This window comes from Mauremys reevesii, linkage group 3, assembly GCF_016161935.1.
Source record: "Mauremys reevesii isolate NIE-2019 linkage group 3, ASM1616193v1, whole genome shotgun sequence".
Taxonomy (NCBI): Eukaryota; Metazoa; Chordata; order Testudines; family Geoemydidae; genus Mauremys; species Mauremys reevesii.
In genome coordinates this window covers 64,787,021-64,810,190 of record NC_052625.1, presented here as the reverse complement: position 1 = coordinate 64,810,190, position 23,170 = coordinate 64,787,021, and the positions used below count along the sequence as shown (strand labels likewise).

General features: G+C 47.6%; 2 protein-coding genes across 3 annotated transcripts in view; one reads left to right on the top strand and one right to left on the bottom strand.

Annotated features, from left to right (window-relative positions):
* LOC120400786 (epoxide hydrolase 1-like) overlaps positions 1–420 on the bottom strand; it is a 50,137-nt gene extending 49,717 nt beyond the window's left edge. Inside the window, exon 1 of the mRNA XM_039529794.1 lies at positions 310–420. The gene's annotated coding sequence lies outside the window, so the exon portion shown is untranslated. The remainder of the gene's footprint in view (positions 1–309) is intronic.
* Positions 391–22,161, top strand: RSPH9 (radial spoke head component 9). Of its 2 annotated transcripts, none has more exons than XM_039529801.1 (5): positions 391–678; positions 2,163–2,325; positions 3,534–3,663; positions 4,641–4,787; positions 8,021–8,289. In XM_039529801.1, exons 1-5 carry the CDS (start codon positions 452–454, stop codon positions 8,104–8,106), a joined length of 753 nt encoding a protein of 250 aa, XP_039385735.1. In that variant the 5' UTR covers positions 391–451; the 3' UTR covers positions 8,107–8,289. The 2 variants fall into 2 exon arrangements, with proteins under 2 accessions (XP_039385735.1, XP_039385734.1); XM_039529800.1 differs by lacking the exon at positions 8,021–8,289 and adding an exon at positions 21,896–22,161 and having other exon boundaries at positions 396–678.
* The last annotated feature ends 1,009 nt before the right edge of the window (positions 22,162–23,170 follow it).

Genomic DNA, 23,170 nt, shown 5'->3' with positions numbered 1-23,170 from the left:
TTCAGGTCAGCTATTCTGGGGAGAAACTGGGGCTGCAGTCGATGGGGTGTTGCCATTGCCCAGGTGTCCTTTAGTCCCATGGTGTTGCTGTTGCCATGGCATCATAGGTGTTGTGGTTGCCATGGCATCATGGGTCTTCTTGTTGCCAGGGTGCCACCATCTGCCTCTGCACTGTTTCCATGGGACTGAATTTGATTAATTTTCAGTTTTGACCAAAAATGGTGAACCCCCCGAAGTAAAGGGTTAACAAGGGCAGTACAGATTTTGCCCACCCGTAACCTCTGACCCAATCAACATGTGACCTCTGACCTCCTATCCGCAGCAACGACTCGAACCCGCCCCCTCCGAGCGACGCGTCTCCGTGGAGGCGGTTGCCAGGTAACGGGACGCGGCTTCCTGCACAGCCACAGCCACAGCCGCAGCCGGTGCCGCCCCCGCCCGGGACCCCGCCATGGACGCCGAGTCGCTGCCCTACGCGCTGGACCTGGTGGCCGGGGGCGGCGCGGGGCTGAGCGCGGAGAAGCGGGCGGCGCTGCGGGCCTCGCTGCTGCTGCTGCGCCGGGACTATCGCTTCGAGCGGGTCCGGTTCTGGGGCCGCATCCAGGGCATCCGCGGGCCCTATTACATCGCCGAGGGGCTGGGGGGAGACCGCGCCGGGCCCAGGAGCCGCCTCTACAGGTGTGTGTGTGTGGGGGGGCAGGAGCTGTCCACACAGGTGTGTGTGTGTGGGGGGGCAGGAGCTGTCCACACAGGTGTGTGTGTGTGTGTGCGGGGGGGAGCTGTCCATACAGGTGTGGGGGCAGGAGCTGTCCACACAGGTGTGTGTGTGCGGGGCGGGGAGCTGTCCACACAGGTGTGTGTGTGTGTGCACGGTGGGGTGGGCGGGGAGCTGTCCACACAGGTGTGTGTGTGTGTGTGTGTGTGTGTGTGTGTGCGCGGGGAGGGGGGGCGGGAGCTGTCCACACAGGTGTGTGTGTGTGTGTGTGTGTGTGTGTGCGCGCACGGGGGGGGAGCTGTCCACACAGGTGTGTGTGCGTGGGGGGAGCGGGAACTGTCCACACAGGTGTGTGTGTGTGTGTGTGCGGGGAGGGGGGAGCTGTCCACACAGGTGTGTGTGTGGGGGGGGGCAGAAGCTGTCCATACAGGTGTTTGTGTGCAGGGGCAGGCTGGACTCAGGAGCTGTCCATATGGGGGGATGGAGGCTGGGCTCAGGAACTATCCGTACAGGTGATGGGGACATGGGAGGCTGGACTCAAGAGCTGTCCATACAGGTGGTGGTGGTGGTGGGGGGAAACTGGGCTCAGGATCTGTCCATACAGGATCTGTCCATACAGGGGGAGAGGAGGGCAGACTGTGCAGGAACTATCCATATAGTCCCTGGAGGGGCAGCTTCGTTCCAAGATTTGTCCATACAGGACACAGCAACAGGTTGTGGGGCAGAGTGGGCTTAAGAGTTACTTCTGCAGCTGAGAGGGGCTGCAGGCAGGGAAGAGCTGGTTCCTGTCTTTGCCTCTTACTGTGACAAGACTTTATGATGGTGTTTTATGGTGCTCATCACCATAACATCTGAGCACCCTACAAACCCTTCATGGATTTCTCTGCACAATTTCCCTATGGGAAGGGGATTTTACAGAGAAGGAACTGAGACACAGAGAAGTGTGGAAGCTTGCCTAAGAATACGTCTACACTGTGATGAAAGACCCATGGCACAGCCGCAGCTGACCTGTCAGTTGACTTAGACTCACAGGACTCGGGCTGTGAGTCTTCTATTGCAGTGTAGACATACCCAAAGTTCACACAGGGAAGTATGTGGCAGAGCTCGGAATAGAACCCAGACCTCCTAGTTCTTTAACCACACGACCTTTAAAAATGTCCTTCCTTTAAAAATGTCTGTGTGATGCTGGCTGTACAATGTAGTATTGAACAGCAGCTTCCTTCCTGCCTTTCTGAGCCCCCCCAAGTGGTTCCTCTTTTCGAGCACCATGCGGTGATGCTTTAAGAAGGCAATTAGTTTCCAAAGTGCACACCATTGAGTCTCTCTGCATGTCACCTGTTTCACCAATGGTTCTTGCAAGGCTCCCAATGGGCTGTATTACATCTGAAAAGGAGGGTCCCCGTGTTTCAATAAGCTTTGCCCTTTGTTGTGTTTGTCTGGCTGACAGCTTGAACTGTGTGGAGTGGAGTCTTCTGCCACCAGCTACTGAGGAAATGATCACACAGACTGCAGGGCTAAAGGGCCGTTTTCAGGGGGATCCATCTTATGAGTATGATTCCACTGAGAAGAAGGGGGAAGAGAATGAGAGAATATATGAGGAGGAAGGTGGGGTAAGTACAACAGGCCATTTTCTAGACCTGTCTTCTAAGCTGTCCCCTAACACTGTTGTTCCCAGCCTGAACTGAACAAACTAGAATTGATACTTCTTCCTGGTAATAAACCTATACTGGTTCCCAGTCTGCTGTCCTTTCCAACCAGCTGTGAATACTTTAATCATCAAGGGAGTTCAGGCTGCTCCAGTACAAAGTATTACACTCGTGAGAATCCTATCATTCATAACCAATGCATGTTTGAGTAGGCACCACTGAATGGGACGAGTTGTAGAGAAGCAGGCGGCGTTGACTGGTGCCCCAAAATATTGGGTACTGTTGCCTTAGAAGAAGAGAGATAGTAGTATTTCAGTCTCAACATGAGTTCAACATAGCTCACATCTCCTTTAAGGAAATCCCTGTTCATATTGGGGTGAACATGCATTTCCCTGATTTCTGTCTCTATGGAACAGCAGCAACTTTCATTGACCACTTCAGGCAGGAGCGGCTTCAGGCCCTAGCACGCCAAGCGCGTGCTTGGGGCGGCAAGCCGCAGGGGGCGCTCTGCCGGCACCGTGAGGGTGGCAGGCAGGCTGTCCTCGGCGGCTTGCCTGCAGAGGGTCCGCTGGTCCCGCAGCTTTGGCGGACCTCCCACAGGCGTGCCTGCGGAGGGTCTGCCGAAGCCGCAGGACCGGCGGACCCTCTGCAGGCAAGCCGCGGAAGGCAGCCTGCCTGCTGTGCTTGGGGCGGCAAAATTCCTAGAGCCGCCCCTGACTTCAGGTAACCTTGGAGTTATAAATGTATTGGAAACATCCTCACTTCTCCTCCCTATTTATATGAATTAGTTGGATTCATTTCCGATATTTTTATGTAGCTTTATTTAACATTTGCATCTTGTCTTATAGCTGTGCCTGACACTTTATATAGAAACTGAACATGGAATTGCTATTGCTTATAATCAAATGGCCAAATTCGGATCTCAGTTATGCCTGGGTTAATCCAGAGAGAGGGAATAATAGCTATTGCCCCAATGGGTTTGAAATGTCTACTCTTAACAATGTTCTCTGTTATATTGTTTCACTAAGAATATGTGAGGTGTGATCATTCTCATAATCCCATCAAACTCAAGAGGATGACTGTATTGTGGTTCCTACAGGCACCCTGAGTTTATTTCCAGTAAAAGAAACAATGAAAACTGTGATTTAATATTTGCCTGTTTTTCTTTAAAGCCCATGATCAAGGAGGAAATCCGTCTTGTAGCTATGATAGATCAGATAGATAAGGCCGTGGGTATCGTCCCACGGGGTGCATTTGTGAAGACCCCGCTCGGCCCTGTCCATGAAAACAGGAATTTTGAAGGTAAATCCACATAATTTATATCAGGATTCAGGTGAATGTCTGTACTTTGAATGCAAAAGCAGTAAGAGAGGTTTACTTTCTCCTTCTAGCTGGTATTCTGGTTCCTGGCTTGTTCCTCTCCCTTGGCTTGGTGAACAGAGAATAGGGAATCCACTGCTGCTGCTTCCATTTTGGCTCAGTTTATGGAACTGCTAACAGAATCACTAATACAGAGTGCATAATTCTGAGAGATGGGAAGAGAAGGACTCCAAATCACCAATGGATTTGATTTGGCTCTACGTCTCTAAAGTTACTGAGCATAATTTCCTTTATGCAGGGGTTCCCAAACTTGGTTCACGGCTTGTTCAGGGTAAGCCCTTGGTAGGCCGCGAGATGCTTTGTTTACCTGAGTGTCTGTAGGTAGGGCTGCTTGCAGCTCCCAGTGGCCGCGGTTCGCTGTTCCTAGCCAATGAGAGCAGTGGGAAGCGGCACGGACCGGTCCACTGCTTCTCGCAGCTCCCATTGGCCGGGAATGGTGAACCGTGGCCACTGGGAGCTGGGAGCAGTTGTACCTGCGGATGCTCAGGTAAACAAAGTGTCTCATGGTCTGCCAGGGGCTTACCCTGAAAAAGCTGCAAACCAAGTTTGGGAATCCCTGCCTTTATGCTATGGTCCATGGAGTTTCTAGCAGCATTTGGTAGCTGTAGTGCTAGAGGAATTCTCCCTCTGATTGCAGGGCTCACAGAGAGATTTGTCTTGTTCAGCACCCATTGCTAATCTGGGACTTCAATTTACATTGCCTGCAAAATCTCCCCCAACACTGTGAGGTCATCCATTTCCAGCAGGTCTCTGATCTTTCTGTGGAGCCCATGGAACAAAGCTGGAGAGAGGCTGTGGTTCTGCCGTGCACTCTGGACTATGAATAAGCAGAGAGATCTTGATATAATGAGTGTTTGATCAGGTATGGTGCTAATGGTCTCCAACTGTTCATACTACAGGTCTGTCTCTGACTGAGGCAAAAAAGTTAAATTCCTATTTCCACTTCACTGAGCCTGTTAACCTGAAGAACAGAACACTCCTGCAAAAGGCTGACCTGGACCCATCCATTGACTTCCTGGACTCTCTGGAGCATGATATCCCAAAAGGTAAACAGACTTTCTTAAGAGATTAGAGTCAAAGGATGGAAGGAAATAGATAGCCTCCTAGTGGCCTTCCAGATCCAAAGTGGACTAGGCCCAGGAGTTCTGTGGAGCTGGCATGCTCAGAAGGAACACTTTGTCTGTAATAATGGTCTCTGCTGGGCCACACTGATCTTCAAAGGAGCTCTGTCCAGCACACAGGAATATTGTGCTTGGACCCTCGCTTAAGAAATCTTAAACTTTTACAGTGCTAAGATTCTCCTGATAAATATAAACTGCAGTAGGATTGTCACATCCTTACAGTAGGTAACTTCTCCTGACCCCTATGTCAGCACTCTCCTCTGCTAGAGCTCTGCATCCTCTCCTGATTAGGAAGGGGTCTGTAGCAGCTGGTGCCCTGCTGGAGCAGATAACAGCATTAGTGATAGAGGATAGTTTATGGGGTTTGAAGTATTTCACACCTCCCATCCCACCCTATATTGCTCTCCTTATCTAAATGGGCTCTCATTAACTCTAAACTCATATCTTTGAGAGGCTGGGTTCAAACTTTCCTTTGATAAACTGCAGTAGAAATGCTGCAGGGTGTAATAATCTGTTACATTGGCAGGATAAAACAAACTGCAAGGAGAAAGAGGGAGTACATGCATGTGTATATTACAGTGTAGGTGTAATTCAGATCCCATCAGTCTGGTGGACAATCTTTATTTGTTTTCTTTAATGTCCCCCAGAAGACTCCTTTGGCAGAATCTCTCTCTCTAAAAAGATGCCAGCAGGTTGGATTTGTGAAAATCTTCTGTCTCTGAAATTCTGGCCAGGATCTAGTTCGTAGAGGGAAAGTTAGTCTTTATAAGTCCCACATGCTCTGCAGATACATTTCTTGTTGCTATATTAGGTTTGGAAGTTCACCTAGATCTACAAACATGCACTGTAATCCTTATAAAACATTAACTGCTTCCAGTTTCTCACTCTTTATTTCTGTCTGTGTTTTGCTGGCTTGCTAAATGCTTCTGGCTGGGGCCAAGGATTCCAGTGTGGGATATTCCCTTGTCCTGATGTCAAAAGCTCTTGTTGCCCCAAAAGTCTGGATTTTGGCTTGCTATTTTATCTCCCTTCTGGAGTAGCTATCTGTGTAAGCCTTCCTCCATGGCTGGCGAAGGATGTAACTAGTTTCCCAGACTTTGCCCAAATACATAGATCTTTTGCTCAAACTTTCTCTGTCAAAAAGTAACCTTTGAGCAGAGAATGAGGACATTTCAGCTCAAATTCTGAAAGTTTCAGGAAGTTCTGAGTGAGTGTAAACAGGAGTAAACTGTTGTTCAACTTTATTGGGAGTGCTGCTACTTATGCCATGGTCCAGAGGTGTAGCCTGAAGAGACTGCAAGGGCTTGTTTACATGGCCTGGCAAAGCACACCAGAGGGGTGAGATCTGTAAAGTGCACTAATGTGCTGCACTCTGACTGCCTTGTGTTGACCCTGCTGGTTCTAAAAGGTACCTAGTTTCCATTAATGTACTCCTGTTTGAAACAGAACTACCGGTACATCAGCGCACACTAGGTACCTTTCAGAGTGCACCAGCTGGGTCTACATGGGGCAGTTAGAGTGAAACACATTAGAGCAGCCTACAAATCAGACCCCTTTAGTGCGCTTTGCCAATGCCAGGTAGACAAGCCCGATGTCTCTGCATGCAAGTCTCCACTGAGTTGACAAGCCTATCCTCTCCTCTCAAATAAAAAGGAACAGTGCATATAGGGATCTATAGTGTCCATGTGTTGAACCTTCTTATTAAAGATCGGGAATACTGCGGATCACCATCCTGAACAATGCTTGAGGGCTACAATCCCTGCTCTCCCTGTGTCTTTCCCACTAGAGACAGTAATCTCTTCTTCTGATGCTCTAGAGCAGGGGTAGACAACCTATGGCACGCGTGCCAAAGGCGGCACACAAGCTGATTTTCAGTGGCACTCACACTGCCTGGGTCCTGGCCACCGGTTCAGGGGGCTCTGCATTTTAATTTAATTTTAAATGCAGTGTCTTAATTTTAAAAACCTTATTTACTTTACATACAACAATAGTTTAGTTGTATATTATAGATTTATAAAAAGAGACCTTCTAAAAACGTTGAAATGTATTACTGGCACACGGAACCTTAAATTAGAGTGAATAAATGAAGACTTGGCACACCACTTCTGAAAGGTTGCCAACTCTTGCTCTAGAGAGTATACATCCTAATGCTGAGCTTCAAGACATCTTAAATGGCCTGGCGTTGGCTGCACTGCTATATTTGCCCATTTTGTCTTAGGTTTTTACTTATGTATCTATTTCTCCTACCTAGTTCTCTCCTACATCCCTTCTTCACTGAGCTGTATGGCTTCATGTTTGCAAAGCTTGGCTCCTAGATGCCTCTGAAGAAAGGGGTTAATCTTATCCTAGTGTTGAAGCAGCAATACTGTGCTGTAGTTCAGGTTCTGTCTGGGTTTCTCTTAGAGACCCTTCTCTTCTGGGGTTCATGTTCCAGCTCGTTCTGAATCCCAGGGTACAAGTTTGTAACCTGATGGTGAAACAGTTAGATTTTAAAGTAATGGTTTATATGAACAGAGCCATTTCTACCATAGTATACTACTTTCCTCCCTAGTCCACCATTTGGAGTTCCTTAATGTTAATGTGGGGATTATAATTCAGATTGCCAGTACAGTGTTCACACCATTATAGCACACCTCTCTTGCACTGCTGTTGCTGACCCTGTTCAGTGTACACAGGCCTTAAAGCTCAATACCGTCAATGAAGCTGGTACCTTTCACCAGCACTCCAGAGCAGGGCCGGCTCCAGGCCCCAGCACGCCAAGCATGTGCTTGGGGCGGCATGCTGTGGGGGGCGCTCCGCCGGTCGCCGGGAGGGCGGCAGACGGCTCCGGTGGACCTCCCGCAGGTGTGCCTGTGGAGGGTCCGCTGGTCCGCAGCTCCGGTGGACCTCCCACAGGCGTGCCTGTGGAGGGTCCACTGGTCCCGCGGTTCCAGTGGACCTCCCACAGGCATGCCTGAGGATGCTCCACCGGAGCCACGGGACCAGTGGACCCTCCGCAGGCATGTCTGCAGGAGGTCCACCGGAGCCGCGGGACCGGCGTGCTTGGGGCGGCGAAATTGCTAGAGCCGCCCCTGCTCCAGAGTCTGTCATTCCAGGTTGTGAGAAGCCAATCTTCATGACTTGCCTATTGCTTCACTGATATGTGTTGTTACCACCAGTCCAGGAGAGAACACCCTCTGCAGAGGGAACAAAGAAGCTCACATGCAGTTCAGCTCATCATCTCTATCAACAGGAGAATTTGTGAGGATGGAGATCAAACCAGGAACTGACTGAAGGAGAGAGAGCTTAAATCAGGGGCACTGCTTGAAAATGTATCCAGGGGTCAGGCCTGTAGTTGTTCTGTGAAGGCCAGTACAGTATAACTGCAAACAGGCCCAAGGCAAAGCTGAATAAAATTCTTTACTCATGGTAGAACTGAAACTATAGAGCCAATGCAGAAGGCTGTGCATCCTTAGAGCCTTCCATGCTTCCACTAGAACAGAGGCAGCAAGGGCATTGGCAGTTGGCTGAGAGCCTGAGGGCTAATTTGCATGACATATAGCTGATTGCAGCTGTCTTCATAGGTAATATGCAAGGGAAGCCTGAAGAATTTCACATCCCACCATGCAACTCCCCTTCTAGTTCTAAAGGACGAGGCCATTTGTTGGTCACACCTCTGTGTTATACATGAAGGTGGCTTCTTTGTAGAGCTCCGGTAGCTACATTTGACCACAGGCTGCATTTTAGTCAGCCCTGGGCTAGAATATGGGGGTCAAAGAGGGGAGAGGCAAATAACACAATTAACTGTAGCTTCCTGAGGATACTGTAAATGTAAGTTGTTGCTGTCTCTTCTGGGAAGGTGGTTGTTGCAAATTTTAAATGCCTTTAGTGGAGGTGATTCTCAAAGGCAACTCCAGCCCAGGTGCAGCTGTCCACTTCCTAACAGAAGAGTTGGCCATTGTAGGGTTTTGTGTGATTCCTGCACAAATCCATCATATGTTGCTTGCATAAATCCAGCCAAATTCCCCCTGCCACTTCTTGGACTATAGAGATGATTCTGATCGGATGAGCCCATCAGGATATGGGAACAAGGCAAACGTTGCTCACGGGGTCAGCAAGGCATGCAGACCAGTCCCAAATAGGAGCTTTGAAAGTTAAAAAGACCAGCTCATGCCCTGGATGAGCATGCAATTTGCAGAGTTTTCTCCCTCTATCCAAAACTTGGAATGGATGATTATGGAAATGAAGGGACAGACAGCACAGGGCAGAGCCAGGCATAGTGCGGTAGATGCTGTGCAAGTTTCCTCTGCACAAATCTACCAAAGTCCTTTAATCTTGGCTGCAGCCCCCATGCTGTTCCAGTCTTGGGTTCTCCTTCCCCACTCAGCTCTGCCAATGCACCTCAGTCCTGACCCACAGCAACTATGGCCATTCCTGTCCTGGACTCCTTCCACACTGCTCAGCCAACCCTCTCAACTTGAAGCATCCCTGCCTTCCCAGGACAGGGCCTCTCTTGAGCAGAGATTGTCAAAGCTCAGAGGTGGGTAGCCCCAAAATGTATTTTTGTTCCATTAAAACTTGTGATTGGGGCTAAGGTTACCTTCTTTCCCTTGATTTGAAACTAAATCAAACTTCATCCGTGCTCTGCCTACCCTCCACTTTATTGCAAATCATGCCTTTCCCCTCCCAAGATGGAACAAAACCTGTGTTAGCTAATTAGTCAGGTTTCCACGTTTGGTTCCTCTTTGTTTCTCTGGCAGATGCTCATGCAGCTCTTATACCACTAGTCTATTTTCTAGTGCTTCAGCTTGGCCTTCTTTATTCCACCTGAAGCCATCTGATCAGAATAAGGTACACACTGTGTGGTACTTGGCTTCCTGCTCTGCTTCAGTCGGGTACATTGAAAAGTGGATTAACTGAGTGGGAGCTGTATGAGGTGTACCCCCAGCCTGCATTGACCCTAAAAACTGCAGGAGCTGCTTAAAGACAAAGGAACTAGACCAGGGGATTAAAGTATGAGTTTCCATGTCTAAAAGCAGGCAAGTAACAAGTGTAATTGGAGCAGTTTTATTTTTCATTGGATGCTGAGAATTTATGATGACTTCCAAATGGATTCCATTCATAAAATGTTTGAGAATCGCGGTAGTGGGAAAGAAGCTAGACAGATGGGGGAGACTGGAAAGTTGGAGGCAGAGTGAGGTTTCTGTATGAAGTCTTGGAGGTGGAAGGAAAAGCAGCTAACACCAGATTAATGAAACACACAGTGATAAGAGCAGGGAACCAACTGCAGGGATGCAGCAAGCAGAGTTCTACAAGAGTTCAACAAGAGTTCCCTTGCTGTCCTTATTTTTAGTATAAAGGTGATACCTAAGGAGACTATAGGTCCAAGCATGCTGTAGTATCTAGCTATCTAGTTATATGTATATTTCTATAGCTCAGCCAGTGATGCTAATTCTCATGACTGTATTGTGAGTCTCATGAGAAAAGCATCAAATATCAAAGCCCCACCTGTTAGAGGTAAGTGATTATGTGAGAATCTCATCTTGCTTTTTAAAAAATGTAAATGTCTGGCCTTAATGATCATAGAGAAAAGTATGAAAATGTGAACCCTACAGTCTCAAAAAACAGAAGGCAAATAAAAACCCCCAAAATGTTTTATTTTTTAAATCTCACGATATTTAAACAAACCTCTTGAATTTTGGAGGCCTCTTTCATGATTTCTGAGCATGTGATGTTTGATGATACTGATAGCCACCATCATGGCCATCCCTAGGGGGGTGCAGGGCCTGAGACATAGGTGCCAAGTTTCTAATTTGCCAGGGGGTGCTGTAATTTTTGCTGCCATATCTCTGTATTAAAGGATAAGGTTGTCTGGTCCAGTTTAAGCAGAGAATCTGCTCAATTTTATGCATATTAGGTGTAGCCTCTGAGATTCTGGCAAGATGTCAACGTTGGGCAAAGTTTGGGTATCCTGGGTAAGAGCATTTCAGGAACTAGTGCTGAAACAGTTTTTCACATAGCAGGAGGCAAAGGAAAGAAGGTTGGAAAGAGAATGATGATAATTCTTAACATATCTATCGAACTTTCAGTTGACCTAATACTGTACAGATATGAACTAATAGTCACAACAAGGAAAGGAAAAATGTGAGCAGATTTCAACTTCATGGGCATGAGTGGGAAATGAAAATTAATGGGGGCTAACTACTGATGGACAGAGACTGTGCACACAAGTGATTGGAGAGAACAGGAAGGGGCATGAGTATCTGATGATGCAAAGAAGGCTTATGATCTCCTGTTTCACTTCCCCATCCCAAGGAGGAATACAGTTATTTTATGGTTCAACCCCAAGGGAGTAAGTTGACACTAAGAATTTGCTACAGATCGCTGGATCAACTAGAGCACAGATGTGAAGATAATGGACATCAAAAAAGGCTGTGACAAAAACCAGTGGGGCAAATGAGGGAGTTCAGCTCCATAGCCCTTTGCTGGAGTTCAGCAACAGGAAGTGAAGGACTTGTAGAGATGGTGTAGTCTAGCTTTCCTTGCACAAAATGCAGTCTGCTAAAGATGGAGGAGTGTGGGGAAAAGAAGCAGTGACACTTGACTAGTCTCTTGGTGAGAGTGAGAGGGGACCCAGTTGAGATGCAGTTCCTTTGCAACCTGACCTGAACCCAACATGATCCAACTACAAGTGTTGGGTTTGGGTCAGGTCTTGTCTGAAAACAACCCAAACATCCTGGGCTCAGGTGGTCTCTGATCACCTCCTCCTGCCCAAGTGATCAGCGTGGCAGGGGCTGTATGCCCTGCTCCGCCCAACTGCTGGCTCTTTGCTGTGCTTTGTGTGTGCGCCAATGAGTTGCAGCGCCTCTCACACTGCAGCACACACAGCGCAGCAAGGAAGCAACTGCCAGCAGGAGCAGGGCACAAAGTTGCCACTGCCAACCCCTGGGGAAGAGGAGGCCAGAGACGGATCATGGGCATTAAATGTGGGGTGTGGGAAGCACCCATCGGGCCTAGCCACTGCTGTCTCAGCACATGGGGGGATGAACTGAGATAAGACTCCCTACGGTTTAACTGCAGACTATGTATTAGAGAGAGGTTTTTGGGGAGGCTCTCTGCTGGCTCTATATAGGCAGGATGGACCAAGATGGGGCTCCTGGGCCTCTTTCTATTTCAAAGTTCACCCCGGGGGATGGGGAGAAGGAGATTACTTAACGGAATCCAGATAAACAGAAACTGTTCCCGCTCCTTTCCAAAGTAAGTGTGGGGGGAGCTTGCAGCCCCTCGTCCCCAGGCACCACCGCTTCACAAGGAAGTGTTGCTGCGCCATAGTATTCCTGATGCAGCACTGCATATGAAGTGGTTTGTGACCACCACTTGGCCCCACGCTTGTGCGTTAGCCTATCCTTAAACTCTCCTGACAATAGCCTGGTGAAATCAGGGACGTAATTGCCTCTGAACTTGGCTTGCACACACTTTATCTGCACATTGCAAGCCAGTGCTTAATGGGCCTTTGCACATGGAGGAACTGCATTCTTGTGCGGGAGCTAGAGCCTCTCTGTGCGTTTGCTTCGGCCAGGCTCACAACACTGTTTGGGTAGTGTTTTCATGGCGGCCTGGAAAGCCCCAGGTGCTGGGAGTGACAGAGCCAAGAGACATGAACCTGCTTTATCTCCAGGCATTAACACAGCTAATTAACTCCCTTTCAAAGGCCCCCCTGGAGTGATTAATCCCCTATCAGCCTCCATCTCCAACCATTCAAAGAGTCTGTGTCTGCTGAGGCATTTACGGCCCCCAGCTAGCCTGCAGAGTGCAAGACAGCCTGTTATCGGGGCTCTAAGACAAATGGCTGCCTATCTCCCCAGTGGCCTTGCAAAATCCAGCAAAGTGCTATGCTGTGCTGGCCACCTACTTTCACCCAGCCTCCCCTCTCTGCTAACGTTTCACAGATGTGACCTGAGCCCACCCCTTTCATTGCTTAACAATAAGCAGCACCACCCTAGCCCTGTGAAAGCGAGTGAGAGCACTTTACTTTTCAGCCTGCCAAGAGCCACACAGGGACAAGGCTTTTCAAGCTGTTTCACTGAAATCCAAACTAAAAGGCCCATAATGAATGAGGGGGCAGTGCTAGAAAGAAAAGGATGCTTTAAAGCAGGAGTGGCCAAACTATGGCCCGAGTTCTCCAGTGTGGCCCATAGCCATCCTCACTTCCAGAATGGAAGGGCAATCTTTGGAGACTGTGTGTCTGACAGCCTGAGGTACTGCAGCCCATGAGGTTACTTGCCAGTTAGAAGGCTATTTTGGTTATGGTGACCAGATAGCAAGTGTAAAAAATCGGGATGGGGGTGGGAGGGTAATAGGTGCCTATATAAGAAAAAGCCCCCAAAATCGGGACTGTCCCTATAAAATCAGGACATCTGGTCACCCTAATTTTGATAAACAAGGAATAACACAGTGACACTGGTCAGTACAGCTGACGAGTGTGCCCAGAACTTTTGGGAACCTTCAGAGCTGGGAATCAGACTCAAACAGCCAGGGCAGTGGGTTACAGGACTTGACCAAGGCACTAGTTTTGGCTATACCTGGTTTCCTGTTTAACAAAAATCAACCATCCATGGGGTAAACTGCTACACCTAGCATCTTCCAGCAGGGGACAGTATGGCATCAGTATCAGTGCTGAGTACGTTATAAAAAAACCACTGAAAAGTAAAATGAGCAAGTCTAGTATTGAAGAGAGCTTCAGACTATTTGTGTAGAAGGTGAGGACAGAGAGACCAGACCGCATGTGATATACTGACATATCAGAGAGGAGATTTATCTGTCCCCCTACAGATTAGACAACTTCCAAGAAGGGCTGTTGGGCTTTTGCACCAGTGTGCAATTGTGCACATGAGTGAGCGCATGCATATGTTCAGTTCCTCCATAATTTTCTCCTTCAAAGGCTCTGCATCAGCCCTACCCATCCTTCTTGCCAAGTGGAGAGGTCTCTGGAGTCGCTTCCGAACTTGTCAGTGCCACTCCCAAGGGAGCTGCTCAAGAGTGACACAAGATGTTCCCTCCTCCTGGAGCTGGGCACTGCCAGCTGAGGAGTTCCGGACTGGACTGGAATCCCTCATGTGGCAGCGCAGCAGGAGAACTCCAGAGGCAGCTAGTATTACAGTTTTGGACTTGCTGTCCACAGTCTGCTCTGATTTCTGGAATGATGTCTGTTTTCCTTGGGCTTGGTTTCTATGCATAAAGCAGTGTATTTACTATCTTTGGGTCGCAACTCTACATCACTTCAGGGGGCTTGTTTAGCCAAAGGCCTTGGCTGAGTTTATACTGGAGCAGGGTTGTCCATCAACCTCTGAGCTGCGGTGGAGGCTCTCACCCTCCTGATTGCTACAAAGCGATGATGAAGCCAGAGACAAAGAGTCTTTGCAGCAGCTTTCCAGGGATTGTATTTAAAGTTCTTTCTTCCTAAAAAAAAAATCAATCCCCCTCAGTCTCCATTTTGGTTCCTGGTCTCTTGTTCATTCCACTTTTGCTAATGCCTTTTTTGTTGATCTGACAGGAAATGCAGGAATATCCTCTTAGACAGAACCATGTGTTCTGGCTTATCGCCACATAAATCAGTAGTGGAATAAACCTTATTCTGGGGAATGATGAGACATTACATGAAGGTGAAGCCGTAGGGCAGTAAGAGAGTTACTGGAAGTTAGAGAAAGCTTAACCAAGACAGCTTTTTCTAGGAACGGTCCGCATCTGATGTGGCTTCAGGTGAGATGTGGCAAACTGTGCCTGCTCCCAGGTTGTCATTGACGTCAGCTGCATTTATATTGTCCCCTATCTATTGTTTTAATGGCTGCTCAGGCTAGCAGAGCTGTACTGCATGCCCTGCAGACTGCTCGTGCACAGTTCAGTTCAATCTTCCCATCCCTGATCTATAGAATTATTGTTCATTAGTTTGATACCCACTGTTGTCCCTTCCCCACGGTCCCCATCATAGATGACTGTTAATGCCACAGACTACGGAAGAATAGATGATTTATCATGCAAAAATAATTTGGAAGCAATGGGCCATATCGTCCCCCTCTGTGGCATGATGCAGAAGGGATAGAAGGAACAGAAATCCTGCTTCTTTGGCTGTAGAACTTGTGGAAGAAGGGGAGTCAACATGACACTGACCTGTCCCTTCATACCTCGGAAATGCCTCTATACAACCATCATGTGGGTTGGGGCTTTGAGGGCTTACGGGATATATGGCTGCATGAAGAGTGGAGAAGTTTAGGGACAGTCACTTTGTGACACAATTCCTTGGGCAACTGGCAAACCTACAGGGAAATCCCCACTACAGTTAATGCTGAGCCTGTTAGCATGAAAACTCCCAGATTCTGACCCATGACCTCTTCCTACTAGGAAGGGGAGGGAATAGCCTGGGTGTGTGAGTTGCGGGTGGTGATGGTAAACTCCTGAGCTCCTCTCCTAGTCCTGCTCACTGGGTGAGTTGGGAGCTGTGTGAGTGACTGCCTCTGTGTAACTCTTCCCATCCTACAGGTTATTCCACACAGCTGTGAATGGGATATGCTGCGAGTGCACTGAGTCTGAATCACAGTTTGTGCTGGTGTGTACTAGCACAGAAGCCAAGGCACAGTCCTTTGCTGTAGGATAATTTCCAACATTTACCCCAATCCAGCCCCTACTTGTCATAACTACATCCTAAAAGTGGCCAACACTTTTTGATCACGTGAGGTAGAGACTTACAAGGCTGCCATAATCTCCTCTGAGAGTCAGACAAATATTCTCCATTGGTTAAGAAAGAGACGGTGACCGAAAACTCTGAGGGGAAAAAGGATCCTAAGGCTGGAACAAAGCTGCCCATTGCGCCCTTTCATCGAACTGTTAATCTTTCTTTCAAAAACGTCCCATTTGTTCGGTAACAAAAGCTTAAAAGAAGCTGAATTGAGCCTGAAAACCAGCAGCAAGATTTAGAGGAAGCGTCTTTCATTCAGAGCAAGGAGGGGCAAGACTCCTTTTTCTTGCCTGTAACCAATGGGATCACAGGAATCCACGAAGGTGACGGATTAATGCAGGGGCTCCCCAGGTAGATGCTACGTGACTTCTGGCACGCTCCAAAAACGTTTCCACAGCGACCAGCTGAGGAAGAAATATGGAATGTGACGGAATCCAACGGAAACCTGCACTTGAGGAGGAGGAGGAGGAGGAGGGTGCTTTGCAACTCTGAGATTCCTAAACCCCACCATACAGGGCCCACGATGAAGTGACTGCGGTTGTAGTCATCAGAATCACAGCAGCTAGGAAGAGACTGGCATTGTAACCATCCCGCCTTTTTGGCTTTAATTCTGTACTTTATTGCTGTTTCCCAGTGCAAGGCTCCATTCCAGATCCCTGTTCCTGAGCAAAGTCTGCATCCTTCTCTTTGGCAGAAATGCAGCTAGTGGGGGAATTTTAGTCCCTTCCTGAAGATCAGATGGCGTTAGACCAGTAGGCCTAGCTGGGCTGGATGTGAATCTCACAGGCACCTGAGCAATGTGAATCTGGGAAGCAGGGGCTCCTCCTTGCCATAAGAAAGCAAATACCTTGTTTTTAACTGAAATGCTTTATCTTTTGTAATGAAAAATAGTTCACGATAGGAGAGAAAAATGTAGAGAGAAGGTCGTGAAGTGAAAACTTTCCCCCTAGGACTTTTGGGGGTAATTGTATTTCGGTAACAGGGATGTTGCAGGCATTAGGAACATGCAAGAACTGTTTTTGGCAACATTCTACTCTTTGTAGGCTCTACTTTTCTGGCTCTGGTGAGTTTTTTAATAGCATTGAACCTCTGGCCAGGCTCTGTTTTAGTTTAGTTTTTATTAAGAAATGTAAACAGGGAATTTTAAATGTTTGACTACGGCTGAGCATGTGGGATGCAGGTGGCATGTTGGGAAAGTGGGAGAGATTCAGCTTGCAGCCGGTGAGTGGCATGATGGGGCTGAGCCCCACAGGGAGTAGTACGGATTTGCTCTATAGCTAGTGTGCCACGTGCAAATGCTGGTGCGCATAGAATTCCACCAAGAGCTAGAGCGGGGAGCCCATTCCTTTCCTTATGGCCCACTCCTTTGCAGTTAGCAACAGTGAATTAGTGTGAAACTCTCCCCAGTGTAGGTTTTTTGTAGAAGTGGAAGCTAAGGGTGATGTAGGTGTGGGCGAAGCACTATCAGAGCTAAATGCTTGTGGCTATGAAGGATGTGCTGTTGCTTTAGAAAGGGAACCTGGCCATGCTGTCACGTGTATGGATAGTAATATTTGTGCTGCTGACCATGTGCTCAGTTTTTCCCCCAGTAGTGGCAGAATTGCAGTGGCATGAGATTTTCTTGTGTGTGATGTTAGTGGTGAATGCAGCTATGCTGTTGCCTCTCTAGCCACAGGACCTTTCCTCCTTTTAAGAGGAGTTGGTGCTGTCACTTCTATTAGCCTGTGGGGCCCTTTTAGGACACAAAGCCTCTGTATCAGAATTGCGTCTCTTATAAAGCTGCCTTTTCTCAGCGTCACCCCCAAATGAGCAGTGCTATTGGAGGTTAGCTTGAAAGTGGCCCATACGCTGGGGGAAGCTCTTCTGCAAACAGCATTGTTTAAAAAGCCTCTCCCTCTACAGTTACCCTCACACACCCTGTTGCTCTATGAACAAGGTTCAGCCCAGAGCTGAGACAGACAGGAGGATGAGACAGGGATTTCTATCTGTGATTGGAAAGGAAGAAGCTGAGAGGGAGGTTGACTTTTGAAATGCAGCCCAGGTATCCTGGCAGCTCTTAAAGGACCATAAAAGAGGCAGTGGTTTAACACTGGTTGATTGAGCTTCAAAACATTTTATTGTTTGGAAAGATGTAAGGAACTCCTCAACATTCCTGCCTGTGTTTGGAGGGGTGGAGGCTGCAGCCTGCTCCAAAGAGGGAATAGGAAGCTCCAGATCTTCATCCAGTGGATATTTTTCCCATGCTCTTTCCTCCCACACAGCAGCACCCTCCCTTCCCTTCTGGAGCTGCGACAGGCAATAGTTTCAGCACAGACAGCACTTGGCTTATTTACCTTTGGCGGGTGCAACTTAAAATGTAAATTCCCCCCCCGTTAAAGAACAGAAACTTAAACTGAGCAGCATCATTGTGGGAAGCTTCTGCCACAAGCTCAGTGATTCTCCAGTCCCCTGCTTCTTGAGGAACCACTGCCCAGTTACTGCCAAACTGTGGGGTCAACCCCAGGTGTGTGTGAGATTTAGTTACAGCACAGGTCACATCTGAGACAGAACTGTGGCTTACAAGCAGCAGTACTTAATGCTAGTAAAAGCCACTTTTTACCTACCAGCTATGAATTCTATTTACATTTCCCCTGCAGTGCAAATGATTTTTGTATTTCCCTAGTACCTTCCATCTGAGAATCTCAAAGCACTTATCAGACTAATGAATTAAACTTCACAATCTTCCAATGAGGTAGGTATTAGCTCTATTTTACCGAGGAAACTGAATTAAGTACGGAGTGGCATAACTCACACAGGCTTGTGCTGTGTCAGTGGCAGGAATAGAACCTAGGAGGCCTACCTCTTTCTTCATCTTATGCTTTAACATAAGACCAGCCTTCCTCCCAGATGTGACCTCAGTGGAGGGCCTGTTCACAGCACTAGGAAAGACCCCAGCATATTGTGAATGAAGCATTTAATTTTCTTAATTCTCGGGAGCTGTTGTAATACCTTCTCTCAAAGGGGAAAGAAAGGGATATTCTTCCTATTCGACTGCTCTCTTATCATGCTCAGATGCTGGTGATTGACTTCCAAAAGAGCAGACTTAGGATGATCTATGACACGCTTATTTGGAAAACTCCTGCATGAAAAGGTGGGTTTTGCATTGTTGTATCAAGATGGTGAGATCTGAGCTCAGCCTGCGCTCTGGTGAATGAGAGCTCCATAGTTACAAATCCTCCACGGAGAACACTCCAACCCAGTGCTTTATGAGTTCAAACCTGCTCTCTCTCACCGGAAGCATCCTTTTCTGAGTGCATCTCACACAGTGAACTATGGAAAGTCAGGCTCTAAGATAGCTGAGCCCCAAATCCACTTAAAGCTAAGGACCAAGATGTCAATATGATCTGAAGTTTGATTAGCAGGTAGGGTAGAGTGCAGAGCTCTGTTTTGATGTCCTCTCCTTAAAAGGCAGACAGCCACACAATGGACCAGTTTCAGTTTCTGAATGGCCTTTAGCATCAGTCCCAAGTAGAGAGCATTGCAGAAATCCAGTCAGGAGATAGATGCATAATGCACTAGCTTGGGCTATATAAGAGCGGAATGGCTACAGCTGTCTGGCCATCAGAAGATGAAATAAAGCATTTCTGGCCACGACTATTTTGGCATCTAAAATACATAACAATCGTAAGCCTGCCCACTGCTTTGAGCATGGATGAAGAGATGGTCTTAGTAGATGGTGAGGCCATAGTTCCAGCAAATGCATCCTCCTACCAGCCAACATCTCTGTCTCATTAGGCTTGACCTCGAGTCATCTACTTTTTGTCCTGAGCTTCATTTCACAGGGACTGAATCATTAGGGGCACGGCCTTGTCTGCATCTGTCAAGATGTAGGTGAAGTTGGAGATCAGCTGCACAGTGGTGAGATGGAAGAGTACAGCATCTCAATTCCTCCAGTGGCCACACAGACATGAAATGACAAGACTGAGTCCTGTAAGACTTTCCAGATGTTAGGGATCTCAGGAAGGAGGAGCAGCTGCCCATCACAGACCTCAGGGATCTAGCAGAAAGAAGTGAACCGAGCCACCCATTAGGTACAGTCTGGGGCTTTTTGCTTGTTCTGGAAGCAGCAATTACTGATAGACTCTCAGTCTAGCTGAACTATGGGCCACTGGGAGCCTGACTATTCCAGCTGCTGTCTTTCTGATTTGGGCCTGATGCCTTATAGCTGTTTCTTGTTTGGATTGGAGAGATTTACCAGTAGCCTTTCTCCCCATGCATTTTACCTCTCTCTAGCCATTGCAGATTTGGTGTTGCAACCCGTATTTTCTTCTCCAGGCAGTTCCTGGCCCCTAGCACTGAATCCTAGTTAACACTCCTGCCAGCTCCTCTCTGGTGGCTTGTTCCCAGAATGTTCTGTCAAGTATAAAACAAATAGTGGCTCAGAGCTTCTCACTTCCAGGAGAAACTGCATTTTCACACTGGCTCCTAACCTTGTCACTTCCAGGAGAAACTGCATTTTCACATTGGCTCCTAACCTTCTCAGCAAAGCCAAAGCACAATTAACACTGAAACTAATCCCCACTCTAAAGGTGGAGCCAAGAAAGGCTCAGGAAAATTAACCTTTTCCATACATCACTCAGAGCTTGGAGGCAGCTCTGAAAAGTGTCCCTGCCTTTCACTTTTCTCTTCTTTCCTCTCCCTCAGGAGCTACAACAGGGCAAATCTTCCATCTTGGAGCTGGAAAGCTTTTCTCTGTCTTCATGCAGCATTCTGGGAAGAGACTCTAGCACTTGACCAGTTGGGGATTCCTGTTCCCAAGGCTGCTAGAGATTGGATCCAAGGATTGAGATGAGTAGAGCAAGTTGCTCCAGGGCTTGGTACTCCACTCCAAGTTAACCTCCTGAGATCAGCTATAGAGCTAGCTCAGGTACCATATAATAATAGCAGAATGCCAGTGCTGCTTTAGTTAAGGTTGAGAACTGCTTTCTGTTTAAAGGTTGACTTAACTGGATTGCCTTGAAATCTGATGTGCTTCATGGAGACGAGAGGTAGAGTCGGTTATCCAAATTTGGGGTCAGTTGTGTAAGAGGTTCTCAAGAAATAGCCTACTGGAAAAAAAAGCTATTTTTAAAGTTGACAGATTCTACCAGCTTTTTTGTGTGCAGACATAAGATCAAACCATGCCTGTAATCATGGCCAAAATGGTGTCAATCACTCATTGTTTACCCTGACGAGTGCAAGGCACCCACTAAGCCCTTTGCAGGAACACAATTAAAAACAATATTTGAAAGAGAGTTTGGCATCTAGATATGCATGTACCTAACACTCGTAAGCCAAACAGATTACACTTTGAAGACAGACAGCCCGAGACAGTTGCTAGCCCACCATAGCTCATCAGACCTGTGTGACTCAAGGGGACATCAAACTTGAGCAACACTGAGGCACTGTAAATTCAAATGACACTTGCCAGAAATCTGAGAGAAAAAAAATAGACGTTACTACGATCTGCCTCTGGTCAAAGGTTGTTTTTTTTTAGTTTGGGGAAATATAATCTGCATACAGCAGAAAACTCAGAAGACATTCAAAGTATTTTTTAAAAGAAAATAAATGACACAGGCGAATGCTTGTGGGAGGATGGGAGGAAAGGCTGCAGAAACAGAAGGGAAAAATGGGAATAAGTGGGAGGGGAGGGAAGAGGGATTGAGGTGCTCAGGTCAGGGGGCAGAGGCAGGTATTGGGAGGGCCGGTAGAGGTGCATGATATGGGTTTAAAGTTGCATAGCTGTGTACCTTACCTCTATTTCCTGGTTTTCAGAACTTTACGTTCTGGAAGGACACTCAATACCAGCATGCAATCTTAGCTCTGCATTAACAATTTCTTTTTTTTTGGTCAGTGGGTGCACAGACTAAGCAGGCTACAGAGCCCCCCCGTTAGAATAGCTGCTGCCTCTTAGCAGATATAGCCAATAATAGAATCTGCTGACTCCTAGGCTCAGACCACACACTGGTACCTCTCATCACACCATAGCTGTGGGAAAATGCTGAGTGAAACTAGAGGGGAGTGCCTGGAATAGAAAGTCAGCCTGGGGTGCTAGGGTGAGTGGTGTGGAAGAGTTCAGAGTTCTTTGTTCTTCTGGTATGGCAGATCCTTTGATATCCCCAACACCCATAAGGTAGCAGAGTCCCCCCTGTGCTAGCTCAGCCTTGTGTACCATTTAATTCACCTCCTTGTTCTAGCCAGGCAGCAACCCATTGGGGTCGCACCTTGATCTTAGCACATATCACTGCAGAAAGGGTGTCTCGCATTTGTGCTGACTCTCATCAGCCACATTGTTGTTATGTAGGATCCTGGAGCATCCAGCTGGAGAGGGGAGGCAGCCTGGTGGTTCTGAGGAGCTTGCTGTGGCCAGGACTGACATTCTACCACGTCCCCATGACTAAACAATACGGCTATATCTACCTTGGTACAGGTGAGAAGAACATAGACCTGCCCTTCATGCTGTGAATTGCCCACCCAAGCTGAGGATTCAAGGGAAGAGGTGTCACATTTAGATTTTATACTTGGGGATTTGCAGTTATTGTTTGTTCTAATAAACCTGTGTGAAACCTCTGCACCTGTCAGCAGTTTTCTGTGCCCCAGGAAAGAGTCCTGAGGATTTCCCTAATGCCTCACTGTGTGTATTCTTAAATCTAGGCCCCCTGTCTGAGGGCTCAGGCATTGTGTTCCAGATCTTATTCCTAGGCAGCGTGAGTGAAGGTTGATTGTAGCATGTGAACATAAATAGAAAATAAGGCTTCTGTCTTAATATCAGAAGGAAAAGATGCTGCATTCTAGGTCTTGCCTACACTCAGGGCTCCACACTCCACCTTGTGTTCGGTGTGGGTGTTGGGGAGAAAAGGGGATCTGTTTTGCCAAAAGCAGAGGTTGCGCCTGCTCACTGCTGGCAGAAGTGAAAGACCCAACTCTACAAGTCAGTCTGCTGTGCTGGAAAATACTCAATTCTAACATTCAGGGTGCCACATGGCGTACCACTGCACTAGTCTCACCCAGTCACTGTTCTCTCACTATCACCTTGATAGCTGATTTGGGTTACCTGCCATAGAAAAGATGCCATGGAAGTGTGTTTGTTCTAGACACAATGTGAGTAGTGATTGTTAAGAGAGCGGAAAGGGACAGAATAGGCCTATAGAGCTCCTGGCCTCCATTTTCTGAGAGGCTCAGATAGAGATTTTTACCTAAGGATTCAACACACTTCGAGTCAATATTTACATTTTCCCTAAAGCCAAGGATCCAGGTATCTTGCACTTCGCCTGGCCTGAATCTTCTGACCTGAATCTAGAGCTTCCTTTTCACAGACTCAAGGCCAAAAGGATCATTATGGTCATCAAGTCTGACCTGCTACACAACACAGGCCATCGAATCTCCCCCACTTCTCTTGGCCATTCTGGTAGATGGCTGCCTAAGCTAACACAGGACTCACCAGCACAACCGAAGATAATAAAAAAGGCCCATACCTAGGCATTTTGGAAGTAGGATTGCTCACTAAGGTGAAAGCCAGCTGTGTTGTATGAACGGTACAGGAACAGAGCTACAGGACAGACAATGCTGTACAAGCCCC